Source organism: Acomys minous (genome assembly GCF_964271855.1).
Source record: "Acomys minous genome assembly, chromosome: 5".
Taxonomy (NCBI): domain Eukaryota; kingdom Metazoa; phylum Chordata; class Mammalia; order Rodentia; family Muridae; genus Acomys; species Acomys minous.
The window spans coordinates 72,762,501-72,781,810 of record NC_140494.1 but is presented as its reverse complement, the minus strand read 5'-3'; the positions used below and the strand labels follow the sequence as shown (position 1 = coordinate 72,781,810).

The 19,310-nt window shown below is 38.9% G+C and overlaps 1 protein-coding gene across 2 annotated transcripts in view; it reads right to left on the bottom strand.

The window, feature by feature from the left end:
• Positions 1-289: 289 nt before the first annotated feature.
• Positions 290-19,310, bottom strand: part of PGR (progesterone receptor) — a 66,185-nt gene continuing 47,164 nt past the window's right edge. Inside the window, exons 5-9 of one of the 2 annotated variants that reach the window (XR_014779512.1) lie at positions 15,477-15,621; positions 12,728-12,858; positions 7,095-7,252; positions 2,702-3,854; positions 290-2,639 (exon numbers count right to left, since the gene is read on the bottom strand). Coding sequence is in view for 1 of the 2 variants with exons in the window: in XM_084783138.1 (XP_084639264.1) it covers positions 3,699-3,854; positions 7,095-7,252; positions 12,728-12,858; positions 15,477-15,621 (590 nt within the window). In the remaining variant the exon portion in view is untranslated. Of the gene's footprint in view, positions 3,855-7,094; positions 7,253-12,727; positions 12,859-15,476; positions 15,622-19,310 lie in introns of both variants that reach the window. The other variant, XM_084783138.1, reaches the window with a different exon arrangement.

The following is a 19,310-nucleotide window of genomic DNA, read 5'->3' as shown; positions in this document are numbered from 1 at the left end:
TTAACTTTGGTGTAACCCAAAGACCATGACCTGCATAGTGGAGATAAAGGTCACAATAACTACACAGGGACAGAGTCATTGCAGTTGGAAACTGTAGAGTAAGAGATTCAGAGATGAGATAACTTCCATTTGGTCATGCCGTGCTCTTCTGGGAATGTTGTTTCTTTCTAAAGCTAACCTTAAATATTAAATCCTGGTGTTTAGACATCTAAACTACGTATGGAGATCAAGATCAAGAATACCGAATGGTTTTAGGCAGTCTCAAAACAGCTACAATAAAACCCAGCCCTGGGGCCAAGACACTTTATTTCCCACAAGTTGAAAGAAATTAGAAATTTTTCATTATTTTGAAAATAAAACTGTGCTAGTATACAAAGACAATTACTATCAAATTAGTTTCTTAGTTCAAAGGAAAATGATTGCATAATGATTGTATTCAGTGTTGCAGGGCCCATTACTTGTGTAAAAGAACTCATGGCATTGAACTTAGCTACATTCATTCACCAATCCCTCACAACACATACAACGCCGCAGGAGAAAAAAATTCCCTAAGTATTCTATTTGCAATGTCTTAAAAATATTTTATTGTTATTATATTTTTGGAAAGTGGCATTGAAAGCATTTCCAATAAACAATTGTACACAAAAATTTAAAACAGATGAATTGCTGACAGTTGCCTACATTAAACAGTTATTAATTTTAAAATACTATCTTTTATAGCACTATCTCATTCAAATTATACACAATTAATGCCTTGTACCTATAAAACTTTGAGAATGTAGTTTATATGCCACATATATTTGATAGCCCTCTACTTAGCAGACACTAGATTTATACTACTATTTGGCTATAACTTCTTGAGTTATATAAAATTTTTCCTTGGCTCCAGATTCTATTAAACCTTATTCCCATGTTTTCTTATGCAAACAGTAGGTACTCAAAAATATCTGTTGAATAAAATCAGAAATGAGGGGAAAGTGTTACACTGAGGTTTGCCCTATAAAACAATGTCAGAGAATTTGATTCTTTGTAGAATCTTTTTAAAGGGAAGGAAATAATAATCCATTTAGTCTCTTGTAAAGTTCAGAACAGGAAACAAACCATTGTTCTGAATGCATATAAAACGTGCTCCTACGTGGTAGTCAATAAAAGGCAAGTAATCACCAGATAAGGAAAAAATAGATGAGATAGGAATAAAGCTGCCGATAAAATGAGCGATAAAGCCATGAAAAGTGGTTTTTCAGTATCATCCAGGAGACGGAGAAGCAGCAGAAAAGATGTGATAGTCAACTCTCTGTGAGAAACACCATGACTCTCCTTAGCACAACTCTCCAGACCTATGGACCATCAGAATAGTGCAGCTACATATTATTGTAATGTAAACAGCCACATGGAAACAGGAGCTATCATGTCTCTGTGTGACAGACTGAGAAAAGACCTTACAGAAACAACACAGGCGACTCCTGAAGGTTGGTACATGCATGGGCCTGGAGTCAGACTGGAGAAGCTACAGAAGAAATTATTTTCTTTCCTCCTTTTTTCCTATGTGAAGATTGGCACAGCAGTAGCGTAACAGCAGCATAGTAAGTAGACAAATGAAAAGATAACTGTTAAGGAATCAGATCTTTTTCCCCAGAAGATGCTTTGAAATGTGGAGTGAGAACATGCATGCATGTGCGTGCGGAGATTATAAAGAGCCAAGCACAAGTCAAGCGTGTAATGTTTATCAGACATATGTACAGGAGGGTATGTACACTAACCACTAGGAAGAGCATCTATTCACCAGTGCTGACTGTCGGGGACTTGGTAGAACTTTGATCGAATGCTCTAAGCAGGGCACTGCTGTGCAGGCAAGCCGTTAGGATCTCCACATGCATGAAGTGAACACAAGCCAAGATGCCCGAGTCGTCCTTATTTTAATGCCTATTCCAACGGTGCCAAAGAACTCCCTATTTATGGATACACCATAGTCCATTCTTATTTTTTTTTAATTTAGAGAATTTCTTGTTAAGACACTTATAGCAACATGGGTGCTAATTTTTGGATCAGATGAAAACGTCTTTGCTTTGCTTTGAGGGTCATGGTAATATTTGTTGGCAATATTTACCTGCACTGTCTCTTGGTAAACTAAGCATTCATTGGCTGAAACTTAAAACTGAGTTAAGAGCCAGAAAGTGTTTTGCACTTTTTCTATATTATTTTTAAAGGTTAATTTTTTCATTAATGTTCATGTTTTATTTATAGAACAATAACAAAAAAGCATTTAAAGAAAAATTGGGAAAAATCCCTCTAGAAGTTTCTCCAAGCCTTATATATTAATATTATATATACATATATATAATGACTGGAATTGATATCAATGACAATAAAAGCAAACAGTAATTGACTTTTACTGGATTCACCATTGGTGTGAACTTGGTATGCATATGTGTGTGAGTTTTTTTTAAGCTAATGCATCTCCAGTGACTCATCTCAGAAAATAATTGTCTGTCTTTCAAAGGAATATTTTAAGTAGAAGTGACAAAGTGAACTGTGTGTTTTATCATCAGTGTTCCTGGTTGCATTATTTAAGCAAGTATCCAGGGTTCCCTGAAGCAACTCACTTAGACCTGGGTCACAGGCACACACGGCTTTCCCACCTGAGACTTTCTATCTCTGAAGCATCTCGTTCAGATTTAGAAGCACTAAAAGTATTTTCCACCTGAGACTCACTGGCTACATTTCCTTAAAGAAAAACACCATCCCCAAGAAAGGAATGGTATTACCCCGCCCACCCCCACGCTCCTCCCTCCCTTTCTTTCTCTCTCCTTCCCTTCCAGCCTTCTTTGATGAAATGGTGAGAAGAAGATATGGCCAAAGGAAGCATGCACCAGGAGTGATGCTGTCATCCTTCTGTGAAAAAGAAAGGACACAGAACGAGCAAGGGCGACCGGCCTTGCAATGTCAGCCAAAAGTGGGGATTCTAATGAGAGACCAGACCTCTTGTTCACAGGCCTAGTAAGGCACTATCTCCTCAGACACACCCTCCACAATGTCACAGCAGCTTTATGGCTATTTTACCTCTGTCATAAATCTGCTTCCAACCAGGCACCACTTTAAAACAGCAACTCATAACTCATTTCATCTCTGTGTGTGTATATATATATATATATATATATATATATATATATATATATATATATATATATATATATCCACACATACATACACACAAACCATTTGAAAATCTGTTTCAGATTACAGTTTTGTCTGACATTTTAAAGGTTCAGCGTTGGAAATATAAGCAGGGAAACCAAAGGAACTAATAACAGTAGCCCGTGTGGTAGCCGGTTATCATTAAAGGCAGGTGGTTTCCCCCTCCTCTAAAGAAGATTTGTTAGATGCAAAAGTTAAAGATCCTCACTTGAAAAGGATGAAATAGCATGGATGAGATATAGTTTATGTATACAGTCAATTTTAGTCCTTTTCAAACCATGTAAATCCTCAAGGGAAATATGGGTACACAAAACACTATAAAGGCTCTGCTTGGGCAGCACAAAGGAAAATCAGAATGCCCCACACTTCCCCATGACTTTACAGTGTGATATGTATACACGTAAGGCTTTCAGAAGAACATTATAAAGACACAAGACCTGCCCGTCCTAACTGAGACAAAGAAGACACACCACAAAACTCGATTCAAGGAAACAGAAACGTCATCACTTCTTGTGAAACAGGAGAGGCTTCACCATGCCCGCCAGGATCTTGGGCAGCTGTGCAGCAATAACTTCAGACATCATTTCCGGAAACTCCACAGCCAGTGTCCGGGACTGGATGAACGTATTCAAGCAGTACAGGTGGAGCTGTTTCACAAGCTGTCATTGCAACAAGTGGGTAGAAAAAAAAATGAAGGAAGCAATAGATGCACACGCTGTTCAAATATAGTAATTATTTTTCTAATGCTGGAAATACTTGTCTAGAGGTTTGTTCTTAGCCACATGCAAGTGATTCTCTCCATGCCCCCAGGATAAGGTGGAAATTGTTTTATACTCATCACGGGACATGCTGATAATATGGCATTTTAAAGATTCATTTCTTTTTGTCTTATGTGTCCGAGGGCCTACTGTTTATGAATAGACATGTATTACCTGTAGTGCCCATGGTGTCCAGCAGGTGGCATCAGATACATTGGAACTGGAGTTACAGATGGGTGTGGACCACCAGGTGGGTGCTTGGACCTGAACCTAGGTCTTGGGCGAAAGCAGCAGTGGCTCTCAAATGCTGAGTCAACTCTCCAGCCCCAAATGTGTAATGTTTTAAAGTAACGAAAGTTAGCTACATTCCCATGGTCTAAAGTAAACACTTTGGTTTAATTTCAGCCCTCTTTCTTTTTATGGATGTATGAAGACGTACACATAATATTGCAACTACCTAAAGGTATACATTTTCAAAATGAAATTATTTAATAAATTCTACTTGTTAACCAGGCTTTTCCACATCAATGTACTGCTTCTATGTCAATAATCTGACATGAATCATGAGGCCCAAGGCCTCAGGCCTATGAACTAAGCAGTGCACTGTTGAGCAATACAAGCAGCATCTTTTTAATATTTACTTTTTATTGTAAGACGGGGTTTTGCTAAGTGGCCCAGACTACTAAAGTCTGACCCATTAGGTCAGAGGAGCCTGTGAGTTTGTAGGCTTCTTGCACTGGCCTCCCAAACATCCGGGACTAAAAGCTTATGCCAACAGGCTAATGTCTACTTTAGTGAAATATAGGGAAGAATGGGAGGATACAAGGGATGGGATAACCATTGAGATGTAAGAAGAATAAATTAATAAAAAAAAAAAAAGAAAAAAAAACAATTTAAAAACTCCCATACTACTTCAAGATGCATCAAAAAAGAAACAGCAGAAACAAAACCCAGACGTTCCTCTTTAGGCATCTTCCTACTACTACATCTCCATTTATGGCTAAATCAGTAGCCTATGTTTTCACTAGAAAGATTGGTATTGTTTCCTGATAGATGGCATTTCATGGCTTGCACTGTCCATATTTTTCCCCCCGCAGGACCTTAATCACCTTGTATTTTCTTTCCTTTATTTTTTTCTTCGTTTGTCACAAAGGCATCATCAACTTCTCTAAAGGTCTGTGAAAAGTCACTTCAATAAGACTGTGGGCATTAGGAATCTTCTAGCTTCATTTTCACCCCGCAGCTAGTGTGCGTGCGTGCGTGCGTGCGTGCGTGTGTGCGTGTGTGCGTGCGTGCGTGCGAGAGACTAGCGCTCTCTTGCTGGGCCAGCAGAGGCCTCCTGGAGCGTCACCAGTCTTACCTCCTGGCCTGAATTCTCTTTGCCTCCAGGAGTTTGTGCTATGGTAACAGATCCTAAAGTATTTCCCTGGAAACATCATACTTGAGAAAAACTACGTCAGAGTTTGCAAGCAAGCAGGGCATTTATGGGGGCATGGCGAGTGTTTGACTCTTTGGCTGGTGTCTCGCTTCTTCGGGATCCTGAAGACACTCACCAGGCACCGCCATAGATCCAGTGTCGTTCAGAATGCTGGTGATTTGCATGTGACTTGTTTCTTTTCTCACTGATGTGCTTGGATAGTCTTCTCGTTCTTGCTTTGATGGACTGGAATCAGCTGTGCAGTGTTCATATCCTAGCCCCTTAGTTAGAAAACCCCAGGTCTTTAGCAAAGAGCAGGGACACAAGCCCTGAGGACTGGTACCAGCTGAAGGGCAGTGTGGGCTACATAGCATGCCCACGTCTCAAAAATGAGAAAGAAAAGTGCAAAGAGACAACTCATATGCTTCAAGTTGAGCAACTTTTATGATACTTTCCTGCCTTTATTCCCCCTTTCCCCTGTAAATCCCTATTAATTTGAGTTTGTGGATGACATATGAATGGCTGATCTCCTTTTCTCTCTGATTTATCATGTCCTGGGATTACTTCCCACTGAGAATCTCCCATATTTCATGACTTCTGTTGAATTTTAATGACTTCTATTTTGAACTTAATTATCCCAAAAGTTTTATTTATGTATTTATTTCTGCTAAATGTTTCTTTTTTTAAGACTCTCTGTTCTTTCTGTGACACAGGACTACTGTGTCTTTGGGGCTTTGTGACTTTTTCTTCCGTTGTCTGTTCTGCTGCTTTTCCCCTCAAGTTGCTTACTTCTTTTAAGCCCATTTTATTGTCTGCTTTTCGTTTTAAAGGTTTAATTCAAGTATCTCATTGTCTTTGTACTGTGTTCATAATTCAAGCTCACAAACTAACTGGGTGACTGGGTAGCTTTTTATGTCTTTGACCCTCATTTTTATATGGTTTCTTATTGCTGCTGCAATAAAAGCTTAGGTCTTATATGTCTCAGGTTACCATATATATGAGTATATATATATGTATATATATATTTGTGTATATGTATTATATACACATATATGTATGTATATATTTGAGTGTGTGTGTTTTCTAGCCCTGGTGTTGGGCATTTCTGGACTGCTTATCCCAGCAAAGTATAAAAACAAGAACCTAGAACGAATTTAAAGAACTTAATTTATTACTTCTCTATGCCTTTGAATGGAATCTTGGAAAGCATGGAGCTCTTGCTTGGTTGCCACCAGCAATAGTAGTTACAAACACACACAGAATGGTACAAAAGCATTATTTTCTATGCTAATATTTGAAGCAAAAACATGTTTTAGAGCCTAGTCTGAAAAAATGTATGATAATTCATCTTGGCCATTAAATTCAATATACATTGTACAAAAAGGAAAATTTGAAGTTCACCATCAAACTCAACAGTTTGATATAGTCTTTTAAAAGCCCACCACAAACAAGAATTTTTGGAAAGCACATTGTGATGACTAATATTGGTCATCAACTTAACAAGCCCTAGAAAGAGCCCTATGGTAAGTCTAAGAGGGGCTGTCTGGATTCTCCTAGCTTTTAGGCCAGAGAGTATGGCGATGGCACCACTCCCTAGGCTTGGGTCCTGGGCTGTCTGAAGTGGAAAGTACTCACCGAGCCTCAGAACTCAGCATCTAACTACTTAAGACATTAGAGAAACTCACAGATTTCTCACCAAGAATCTGAAAAACAAAAATACTCACGTCATGCAAGCTGTCGAGAAGTTTTGTAAGCTGATAGAAGCGCTGTGAACTGGGGACCACCCCTTTCTGTCTTAATCCTATCGCCTTGATCAGTTCCCGGATATAGCTTGACCTCATCTCTTCAAACTGGTTTTGGCTCCTCAGTCCTTCCAAAGGAACTGCACAAAATTAACAAGAAGGGGCAGTTATGTGAAAAACACAACACTAACAATGAATAAATTTCTGAGCTCGACAACTAACATATTTCTTAAATAATTTCTAAGCTATAAATATATAATTATATATACAGTATACATAATTTTAAATAGGAACAAGTTAAATAGAAAAACAATTGTGAAATTAGTAAGAATCAGAACACATAAATCTTTTAATTGCCAAAGAATATATGAACAACTTCAGACTTGTATCTATGAACTATGTACTTAAGGTACCATTTGTTCAAAAGAGGCCTTGGTATTATATAATTTTGCGTCAAATACCTAGTTTTATTTAGTTTATTGCTCTATTTTTCATCTTCTGGTTTTATTTCTGTCTTTAAACAACTATTTGCATTTCTTCATATAATTTTTTTCTTCTTAAACCTCAAATATTTTTAAAGATTGATCTTATAAACTACCTTTTTGTTATAATTTTAACATTGTTCCTTATAGTTTATACTGCTTTCCTGGTGCTATGGGAAAAGCTGGTCATATTTGAGCTCTTATTTTTTATTCATTGGCAACTATTACACTCAGCTGTTTTGTTCTCGTGGTACAGTTCTAATAGTGTTTCTATTGTCCCTTTTCTGTAATTGTAGCTGTCAACTGTCAGTCTCCTTCCTTCTTTCCTTCCTTTCTTCCCGACAGGGTCTCATGTATCCCAGGCTGGACTCAAACCCACTACATATCTGCAAATGACCTTGAGTTCTTGATTCTCCTGCATTTATTTCCCAAGCTTGGGATTATAGACATTACCCGACATGCTCAGCTCTTCTAGCAATCATTTATCAACAAGTTAGTTGTACTGTTCGGCGCTTACATAACAATATTAACTAATAACAGTGATGGTAGATATATGCGCTTCATTATTTATTTAAAAGAGAGTTAACTTTGTCATGAACGTTAGCTAACAATTCGCCTCTGGCCTGCCTTTGTGTGTATGTGTGTGCTTGCACTGAGCTGAGCATCGCCATGGCTACTGATCAGAGGTTAGCGCTTTTCCTTGCAAATCATCCATGCACCTTACATACACCTGCCAGGTCTCCCGGCTTCACTGCACCTCCCATGCCCGCTCTCTGCTTCCAGAGTCCATGGCTTTGATCCTTCCCCTCTTCTTTCATTGCATTTCTATACACTTCAGCCTCAAGCAAAGCTTTTCTGAAGCTATGTGTATAAAAAAATACAAAACCTCCTCAATTTATGGTACTATACGTTTGTGATGTATACTCTGGACTCGTTGTATGAAGATGTGCAGTCAGCTTAAAAACACTGCATGTAGCTAGCTTTAAACCCTGGCTGCTTTCTACTTCTCTTGGATAAGGATACACCAAAGAGAAAACAAATAAACCTTTGCTTTTCTGTTTGGATCCTAAATACACAGGGGTTTCTCAGGAGTAATTTTTGAAACATTCAATGAACATGTAATTCTTGTTTGCATGTCTGTATGGGTGTGCAGGATGCACACCTAGGATACCTACAATCTCTTCTCTCCAGTTACTTCAGACTCTAGTTATTTCAACGTCGTGTGCTTCCAGAGCTTCCAAAGCAATCCCACTAGTTAACTCACCCAGACACGGGAACGCGAAATTACTTTTCTTGGTAAAATCTCTTTACTAGGTAATTTCTGAGAGCATGTGTGCAATCTGCTACCTATTCCTGGAGAGCTTTGTTTGAAAATTTTCATGACACACAGGATTATTGAACTGTCAAACGTTTCCATTTCATTTATTTTTAATTTGCTAGTATTTCTCTGTCTCTGTCTCTCTGTCTCTGTCTGTCTCTCTGTCTGTCTCTCTGTCTCTGTCTCTCTCTGTCTCTCTCTGTCTCTCTCTGTCTCTCTCTGTCTCTCTCTCTCTCTCTCTCTCTCTGTGTGTGTGTGTGTGTGTGTGTGTGTGTGACAGTATATTCACACTTGTGTGTGAACACTTGCAGAGACCAGAAGAGCGTGTTGGAGCCCCCTGGACCTGAAGTTACAGATAGCTGTGAGTCACCCTACATGGATGCTGGAAGCAAGCTGTGGCCCTGTGTGAGAATGAGGGTACTCTTTTGTTTTGTTTGTTTTTTGAGACAGGGTTTCTCTGTGTCATCCTGGCTGTTCTGGACTCTCTTTGTAGACCAGGCTGGCCTCAGCGATCCACCTGTCTCTGCCTCCCAGAGTGCTGGGATTAAAAGCCTGTGCCGGGCCGGGCGTGGTGGCGCACGCCTTTAATCCCAGCACTCGGGAGGCAGAGGCTGGTGGATCACTGTGAATTCGAGGCCACCTGGTCTACAAAGTGAGTCCAGGACAGCCAAGGCTACACAGAGAGACCCTGTCTCGAAAAAACCAAATAAATAAATAAATAAATAAATAAATAAATAAATGCCTGTGCCACCACACCCAGCTTGATCGCTAGTACTCTTAATTGTCAAGCCACATCTCTAGACCCATAGATTTTGTTTGTTTTGCAAAGGTATTTCCTATTTGAGATGTGAAAAGTTTATATTTCTTCAGTAGTTTTTAAACAATTTCTGAATACACAGCTAAATAAAGTATATTTTAAAAACATAAAGTGATTTCTCTTAATACTATTAATTTTTTTCATTGACTTATGATATACTCACTATAGTATTTAAATTTCTGCTTGACAAATGAATGTAATCATCCATGTTGTAGACGGTAAGAAGCAAGTGGTATCTAATTCTCCTCATATCTTTGTTATACTAGCTTATGTATCCTCTTAGCTTTACAGAGGCTCTTCCAAATACTTTGTATACCCAATGTTACTCAAATTTTGATTAGGATGCATAAGATATGTAAGTACATTCACATGGATTCTTTTTTAAAAATACTTTTATTTTATTACACATGTATAAAACAAACTACATACAGCAGGGAGAACCATGTGACAACCATGAGAATGAGTTCTATACATGTTACATCCATAGTGAATTGTCCATTTGCATTTGTCTCATTTGAAGTAAGTGTCTTTCCTGTCTTGTTGGGTCTAAATTTCTGAGTGAAATTCAGTATCTATCCTATCTCAACTCTAATAGCTTAACTTCTTTAACTTAATCTAAGATGATCTTGTCCCCTAATCAACTAAACTTGGTTGTAAAACTATGCTATCTGGTTTTCAATGCCCCTCAGAGACTTGAGAAGGAATAAAACTTAAATTCCTGAGTGAACCAGCAGTGTGGGTTAGCAGCTTCCAAAATGTACAAATTGACTTAAGACAGTTTACTGCCTGACCAGTCACCTAATACACTTTATAACATTGGAGCCTCATCTTCAGCTTTCTGGCCTAATATCTCTCCCAGAGTTGTTTGCAGGGCAGAAACTATTGAGGACTTGCTTACCCTGACTTGGCAAAGTGCGGCCATCAACTCTGCCTACATCTAAGTTGCCCATTTTTAGGCAGATTCTGTTTGTGGCCAGAATGAGGACATTTGGCTCAATGGTTGGTTTGCCACATTTGGAGCCGTCTCCATAAGGAGGTTCTTTGATGCTCATCATCTTCTTTGAGGTTGGCTGGGTGTTGTCAGGAGTTAACTTGTCTAGTTGTCAAGGAAATTTAGGATTGTAAGAACAACTTTAAATGCTATATTCTGTGTGTCTCTGAGACTTTTGAAGACCTTATTCAACTAATTTATTACATATATTGATAGAGTCATATCTATCTCTTAGAGTTCGGGTATATATTCTTGTGTTAAAATCTGCCAAGTATTTGACATACCCATGTTTTCTATCAGTATACTAAATTCTATGGTAATGACTTAGATATAACCTTCCTTATAGGTAACAATTAAGACCTTGAGTTAAGGAGTAGGTTCAATCATCTAGCTTTTGTTCTATCCTCCCTCTGTGTTCCTAAATCTCCCTTTCTTTGCTTTCAGCTCCCATCTCCTTGTATTTTATTTATTTTTATTTCATGTGTATTGGTGTTTTGCCTGCATGTATATCTGTATAAGGGTGTTGATCCCTTGGAACTGGAGTTACAGACAGTTATGAGCTGCCATGTGGGTGCTGAGACTTGAACCTGGGTCCTGTGGAAGAGCAATCAGTGCTCTTAACCACTGAGCCATCACAACACCCCCTTCACATGGATTCTAAAGGACTGATTTCCACTCCCATCCCAACCTCCCTTGCTCAGCCAGCTGAGATTTGTGCCATTAGCAGAAATCCCTGAAAGACGGTGCTGAGAAAGACACGCAATCACCTGAGGGAGCTAAAGTGTTAGCTCCCTGGGACTCTCGCAAATCCATTATCCAGCTGCAGGCTGAGCCTGCTCTGTGGGAAAGGCACAGAAAGGGTCGTGCATGCCTGTGTCACCTGGTTTTGCTCCCATTTGTTGCCTTCTCCCCTTAGCTGACCTGCAGCTTTCAAGTCTTGCACGCCAACCAAGACCCTCTCCTTACCTGTCCATTTCTAGTCAGATGCAACAGAAGCCTCCAGGCCACATGATGCAGTGTGAACACTATGTGGGAGGAAACTGAGTCTTTCTTGCTTGCCCCCGGGGACTGTTTGAGTAAGACACACACACACACACACACACACACACACACACACACACACACACACACCATGCACCCAGTCAGTGATCCCTTTGTGTATGTGTAGTAGGTTTAATGGGAAGCATAGCTTGTGTTCATATAATATCAGTTAGTTTGTAAAACTGAATAAGCAAATACATTTGTAATATTATATCATTTAAAATAAAGAGATTGGTTTTTGCCATTTTAGTCTTTTTTTAAGCTTTTTTAAAAATGTTTTTTAATTGAAAAATAAAATCATTCATATTACATTTCAATTGCTATCCCATCCTGTGCATCCTTCCTTCCCTCCCTCCCTCCCACTTTCACCCCATTCCCCTTCCCTATGACTGTGACTGAGAGGGACCTCCTCCCCTTGAATATGATGCTAGGGTATCAAGTTTCTTCTTGGTAGTCTGCTATCCTTCCACCAAGTGCCATTGGGCCTCCCCATCAAGGGGACATGGCCAAGTAAGGGGTACCAGAGTTCGTGTGAAAGTCAGTCCCCAGTCTCCACTTAACTGTGGAGAATATTCTGTTCCTTGGCTAGATCTGGGTAGGGGTTTGATGGTGACTGCACATATTGTCCTTGGTTGGTGCCATAGATCAAGCAGAACCCCTGGGCCCAGATCTGCCCATCATAGTGTTCTTCTTGTTGGTTTCTAGGACCCTCTGGGTCCATCTATTTCCCTATCTCTTATATTTCTCCCACGTTAGGATGTGCCATTTTAGTCTTATGTGTCAGAAAGGTATAAAAAAATACCAAATCACTTAATTTAGGTCAATGGCGGTATATTGAAATTTTGCTCCTTCATAGTTCCAATCTAGTTTTATACCTGGTCTATAACCATATGATTGTGTCTTCGACGTCTACCTTGTGAAGTCAATAGTAAGGGGGGCTGTGTGTCTCTACACTTGTGTACTCACTTGTATTGAGAAGTAGCAAGACTTTCATGCAGAGAAACTCCTCGTGGGTCACCTGGAGCTTGACAAACTCCTGTGGGATTTGCCACATGGTAAGGCACAATGAGTAGAACGACGACTCCTTCATCCTTTGCCTGTACCACACACAGCACATAGAAGAAAAGCCAACATGAAAATAGTAATCAGAGCCTGTGAGCCGGGCAGTGATGTAACCTGTCAGTGAACAAGATTTCAGCAACTGTCTTTTCTGTTGTTGAATTTACTGACATATTTAATAAGCAAACCTAATATTTGGAATTTTAAATGTCTCCAAACTTTTTATCATAGGGTAGCACTCAATTTTTAAGGCAAAGAAAATTTAGACATAAAAATGATATTCCATACACACTGATCAAAGTTAATGTTGCTTCTTGCTCTTACTATAACATTGTTAATACCTACGTCTAGTCAGAGCGATGCTGAAGGAGTTGAGCATTTGGAAGCAGGAAGTGCTTTATTTACTGAATAGAATGTGCGTTTGTATATGTAAATATAAGTTTGTGCACAAGTTAATAGTGCACAAGTGAATACTTCAGTTCATGAAACTTGAACAATATTGTGACTTTTTCTAGGAGATAGTGTGTGGTGACACAGACAAACAAATAAAAGAATGGTAGTAAACATAGTTGTAAATGTTAATACAGGTTCTGAGGATGGAGGCCCTTACTGGAGACATTCTCTCAGCCATGTGCTATTTTGTAACGTCAACATCAGCCAGTGCGGTCAATAGGCATAGTGGGATGAAGACCAGATACCCACACCAAAGGACCAAGATTAAGCCTGGCCCATCAGGTCTCAGCCAGGGTACCCAGTTTCTTGTTAAGATGATTGATGTTGAGCCCTTGCCTAGGTCAAGGGATTGTACTTTTCAAAGGAATGAATGATGTGCGAAGATTGCCAACTGCAAAGAATGTCTTTGTCTAATGTAGACCATGTCAGTTATTAGCTCAGATGCATACAACTTGACATCCACCATCAGAACAGTGTAGACATTACCTTGTACAAATTCTAAAGACTATATGCAGGAATAATATTTAAGACATAAGAATATTTATAAATAAATAAAACTATATGTAATATTTATAAATAAAAATATTTAGATATAATAAATCAGGTTGGAATAGTCATAGAAAATTTTATGTTTAATTTTTAAAAGTAAATCAATATTATGAAGCAAAAGTATTTTTGATTTACCTTATTATCTCAAGTATATTATCACAAGTACAAATGTCTGAAAATGTAATTTCATATGATAAACATTTAACTTTATATTGAAATGTACATCTCAGTTTTTGAAAAAATAAAAGCAAAACCACATTTCAAGAAAAGAGGAAAGGGCTCCAAATATCAAAGTAGTGACTCAAATGATTTAACTAAAAAATTTAAGAAAATAAACATAGATAAAATGTTCCTGAAAAGGACTCTAAATTTTCAGGAAATAATGCCAAAAATTGGCAAAATGGATTGCATGAAATTAAATTGCTTCTGTATAGCAAGGAAAAAATTGAATAAAGATAAAGCCCAAAAAGTATGAGAAAATCTTTGCTAACTACACTTGTCAGAGGATTAATACCTAGAATATGCAAAGATCATAAACTAAAAATCAAGAAATTAAATAACCAAATCAATAAATGAGCTAATGAAATAAACAGACAGTTCCCAAAATATAGAGTATAAATGGCCAATAAATCCATGAAAAATATTCACCCTTATAAATCATCCAGGAAAAGTTAATTAAAGCTACACTGAGACTCCATCTTACCACAGTCAGCATGATAGTTAGAAAAACAGCATGCTGGTGAGGTCATGGGCAGAAGGGAGCCCAGACACCCTGCTGCTGGAAATACATACCAGCCCAGCTGCTATGGAAATCAGCATAGAAACTTCTCAAGCACCTAGAAATAAATCTTCACACTCCTGAGTCCACAGGGACCCTTACATCAATGGTTCTTGCAAATAGATAAAGAAATATACATGTACTTGCGGGTACGCGCACATCTGTTTGAGTGTGGTGTGTGTGTGTGTGTGTGTGTGTGTGTGTGTGTGTGTGAGAGAGAGAGAGAGAGAGAGAGAGAGAGAGAGAGAGAGAGAGAGAGAGAGAGATTTCATATGTATAATGGACTTTTAGTCAGCTAAGAAGTACAAAATTATGGTCTTTTCAAATAAATGGATACTAGACAACTTCATATTAAGCAACTTAAGTCTGATTCAGTAAAACAAATGCATTTTCCCTCATTTGTGGAGCCTAGACTATATATAATATACATTAAATCATGTATTATATATAGCACAAGAGCAGAAGAAAACTGTTCCAGGGATGAAGAGCTTACTGAAACGTATCTCTATGAACTGCAGCACGATGTACAGTGGCTGTACATGAGGAAGGACTGGCAGGATGGTTCAGCGAATGAAAATCCCTCCTGCCGAGCCTGACAACCTGAGTTCCACTTTCAGGACTAGCCGCCACCCTTTCCTGAACACTCGTGCCACACAAAATCAATGAACAAACGAATACGTAAAATACACGCACATATATACACACGTGAAAAAAGAAGGATGATTTTAGTAAGTGAGATAGTCCTTGGAAACTATTTCAGGACAACTTCTCCCCTTTAGGACACGAAACCCGTGATCATCTATTGCCGTGTTGTTTTCCAAACTATGCTATGGCTACAGCAGTGATAATAACAGCAGCGCCAAAGTCACAACTTACTCATTTAGGATTAGGTCAGGGGCAAAGTACAGCATCTGCCCACTGACATGCTTGTAGGACCTCCACCCCAGGCCAAACACCATCAGACTCATCCAGGAGTACTGAATCAGCGTTATCTGGTCGTCGATATGTAAGTTCCGGAAACCTACAGACATTTTGAAAGAAAACAATGGCAGAAATCATGTGAACAATGCTAAAAGTTGGTAGGAAGTCAAAATTAGATACTGTTGCCCTTAAAAGTCAGGGAGCGTTGCTCACAAACAGCACAGCCTAAAAAGAGAGAGGGGACAGACACTCTGGGAGTCGGGAACATCAGTGACTGATTTAGTGCTGGTGGGGATCGCTAACTGAGCTAACTATCCACTCTGGATGCATGCAACACTTATGTACTGGGTCCCTTTCCCGTGCTAGGCACAGTGTTAAAACAATGGGAATCAATGCAAGGGTCACACATGGATGAGAACATGTGACGTTAGTCTCTCAGTGTCTTCTGTGGAGCCTGAACTAGACCTGCACAAGATCAAGCCTGTGAGTGAGTTCCTGGTGCCCTCCTGAGGTGGTTTTCTTTCTTTTCTGCTGGAAAGCCCAGGGTTTTCTTTCTTTCTTGCTTGCTTGCTTGCTTTCTAATCATTAGAATAGTTTGTTTTCCTTTGTTTTGATGCTGTTGACACTCACAAATCTAATTTATTCTGTGGCAGGAAGACTCCACTCTGCCAAGAAACAGTGTGGCATGCGGAATTTACAATTTCTGTTTTCCACATGACTTAATTACTCTGTCAAATGCATTTCTATGTGGTATGTCATTTTAGGAAAAAAATGTGACTCTTAGCATGACATATCTAGAGCATAAGTATTACTTGTCATTGAGTATTCAGCTAAATGGGTAATTCTTTGATTTAACTCAGAAACAATTGTTGAGGGACAAATGAAAATTTCTCCTTTTTTTTTTTTTAATATGAAGACTCCCCAAAGGGTGCAGAGAGTTCTGTGTTGGTGTGGCTTCAAGGGCTCTGCAGAAAGGCCTAAGTTCCCCTTGTGACTCTGGCAACTGAATGCTGCCTTGAACAAGTAAGGCCATAAGGAAAGGATAAAGACAGCTAACTCGACCAGTTGCCAAATATTCAGAATAACTGTTCATATTTTGAGGAATATACAAATATTTATTATCCCAACAACAGATCCTGCGACAGACCACTCACACTGGATTAATGGCTGTAGGAAGGCCACCAACCAATTTGGGAAGAAAGCTTAAATTTACAACAAATGCGCCACTTGTGGTAGTGTGCTCAGGCAGCCACAGCCTTGAGCAGCTGGAGGCAGGAGGAGCAAGTGTTCAAGTTTATGTTTGGCCACACAGTAGGTTCTAGGCCAGTTCTGGCTACTCAAGAACCTATGCCAAAATAACAATATTAAGAGAGAGAGAGAGACGGAGAAAGAAAAAAAATGTGCCCCCAAACAAAATGAGATCAACATTATAAGCTAGAAAGCATTTCCTTTATGTTACAGAAAGCATAAACATAATAAAATGATGAAGACTGTGAACAGCAATAAAATCAGAGGCAAATCAGGCGTCACTGGCCTGGGAAGACAGCTCAGTCAGCGAAGTGCTTTTCACACAAGCATGAAGAACTAGTTGTTCATTCCCATCACTCACATAAAAAGCTGGGCATGCTCTGTGTTGCACATTCCCAAAGATAAGGAGAAGCCCAGACAAACGAATGCTTGGAGCTTGCTGCCAGCTAGATAAACCAGTGTGCACCAGACTTAGTTAGAAACGCAATCTTCAAATAAGGTGGAGGACAGCTGGGAAGACAGTGTCAATGTCTGATTGCCACACATGCACACATAGGCTTCCACAGGTCCACATGTATAAATGTATGAATAGATTCATACGAATTACATATATGCATAAAGGTAAACATTCTTAATGAAATGTACATTTGAATATTTTAGAATAGTTCATGTGTGTTATTATACTCTATAAGTATATGAATTTCTTCATATATAAATGACAGACTTGTAGAAAGTGAAATTCAATTAATTATACATTATATATTAACAGAATGCTCATTATGATATCTGATAATTATCTGATAATTCATTCATTAGTTCACTCTGGAATACTTCAGTTCATTTCTAACCTTTCTAATACATTTTAAAATATCTAAATATTTGACATAACTGCAAGATTTTTTTGTTTTAAGCTGTTTTATATTAACCTCTGATTAGTTTAAAATTTTTACAGCTATACATATGATTCTTTTTTTTTCTTTTCTGATAATAAGATTCTGTTTGTTTATCTTTACTTTATGATTATTTTTAACCTCTTTTTTTGTCTCACTCTTGCATCCTAGGCTTAGTAACATCTTGAAATAAAGAAGCACTTTTGCTTTCCCGTAGTAGTATAACAGGCAACTTTGAATGAAATATTTCAAAACTTATTCAGTTACTAACACTCATAGCAGAGTCATATTTTCATCTAACAGAATACAAGTCAGAAAACAAGCACAGGCACAGCGGTGTATCTGTGGAAACAGTCCAATGTTAAATAGGCTTGAACATGCTGGTTCAGAAGCCCAAAGTTTCCCCCATTAACTGTGATAGCATTCCATCGCTTTATTCAAAGCCAGGAATACAACATGGAGATCAGATTCCTGTGGCAATGATCACAGAGATTTAGTGCACTTCAGATGATAATCAACTGGAAAACCTTGTCATTGGGAAGTGACGGATGGTCGCTAATTGTGCTTAACAAGTAGTGTTAAAAATGTACTTTTCTTTAAGCGTCTTGACCTAAAAAGCTGTGGCATGTCCAATTCTGAATTCTTTAAAAAAAAAAAATAGAGGATAAGTAATGGCTTGTGAGACTTTCCCTGACTTCCAACGTTCTGATAAAAATGTACAAGTTGTATCTCTGTTTGAAAAAAAAAGTGTCACATAGTTGAAATAGTGGACCTCAATCAAGGTGGAGCATTACACATGTCAGGGCCTTGAACAGCAAGATGTAAATGTCTATATGTGCGTGCATTTTCAGATCACAGAGAAGCACAGGTGATGCATCACCAACACATTCAATAGCTTACCGTGATCAAGAACGTTAGAGTTTGTCTACGATAACTTAGCTCTTTATTATTAATTACACACATTAGATTTCTACATCCTTTTATTTGTCTTTTTTTGGGGTCTTATTTGTAGCAGAGGCTGTTCTTGAACCTAACACCCTCCCCTGCCTCTACCTCTTCTGAAGTGTTGGGATTCCATCTGGGAAGATGCAGGACAGAATTGATTAGAGTGTGGATGCTGAAGGGTAGTCAGGAGCCAGGCAGGAGAAGATGGGAGTGAAAGAGAGAGCCTCCGGGGCAGAAGGCAACAGGGGAAGGGACAGAGGTGGGAAATGGAGCAAAGAGCCTTTCAGCAAATGTACCTTAGATTCTGTGGGATGATGGGACAGGAAAGGGAGTGCTGCCAGGTCAGGAGCTGGGTGACATAAGGGCTTTGGGTTTTAAGGCCACAGAACTTAGACTTTATTCTGAAACGGAAAAGGGAAAACATGATTGGGTATAATTATTTTCAAAAGATGATGGAGTTAATAGAGGATTGTCTGAGAGCTGCAACCTAGGTAAACAAAGAAAGGCTCATGACAAAACTTAGCTGGATCAGTAGCCATAAAAGTAGTGCCATAGCGAGGGAGCCATGCATTGATAAAAACTATTAATACAACCAACAGCCATTCACCCAGAGAATGAGGGAGGAGAAAGCCAAAGATGGCCCAGAAGGGGCTGCCTGACGTGTTGTTCAGGATACAAACAAATGCTTTTGGCATATGAAAAGAAA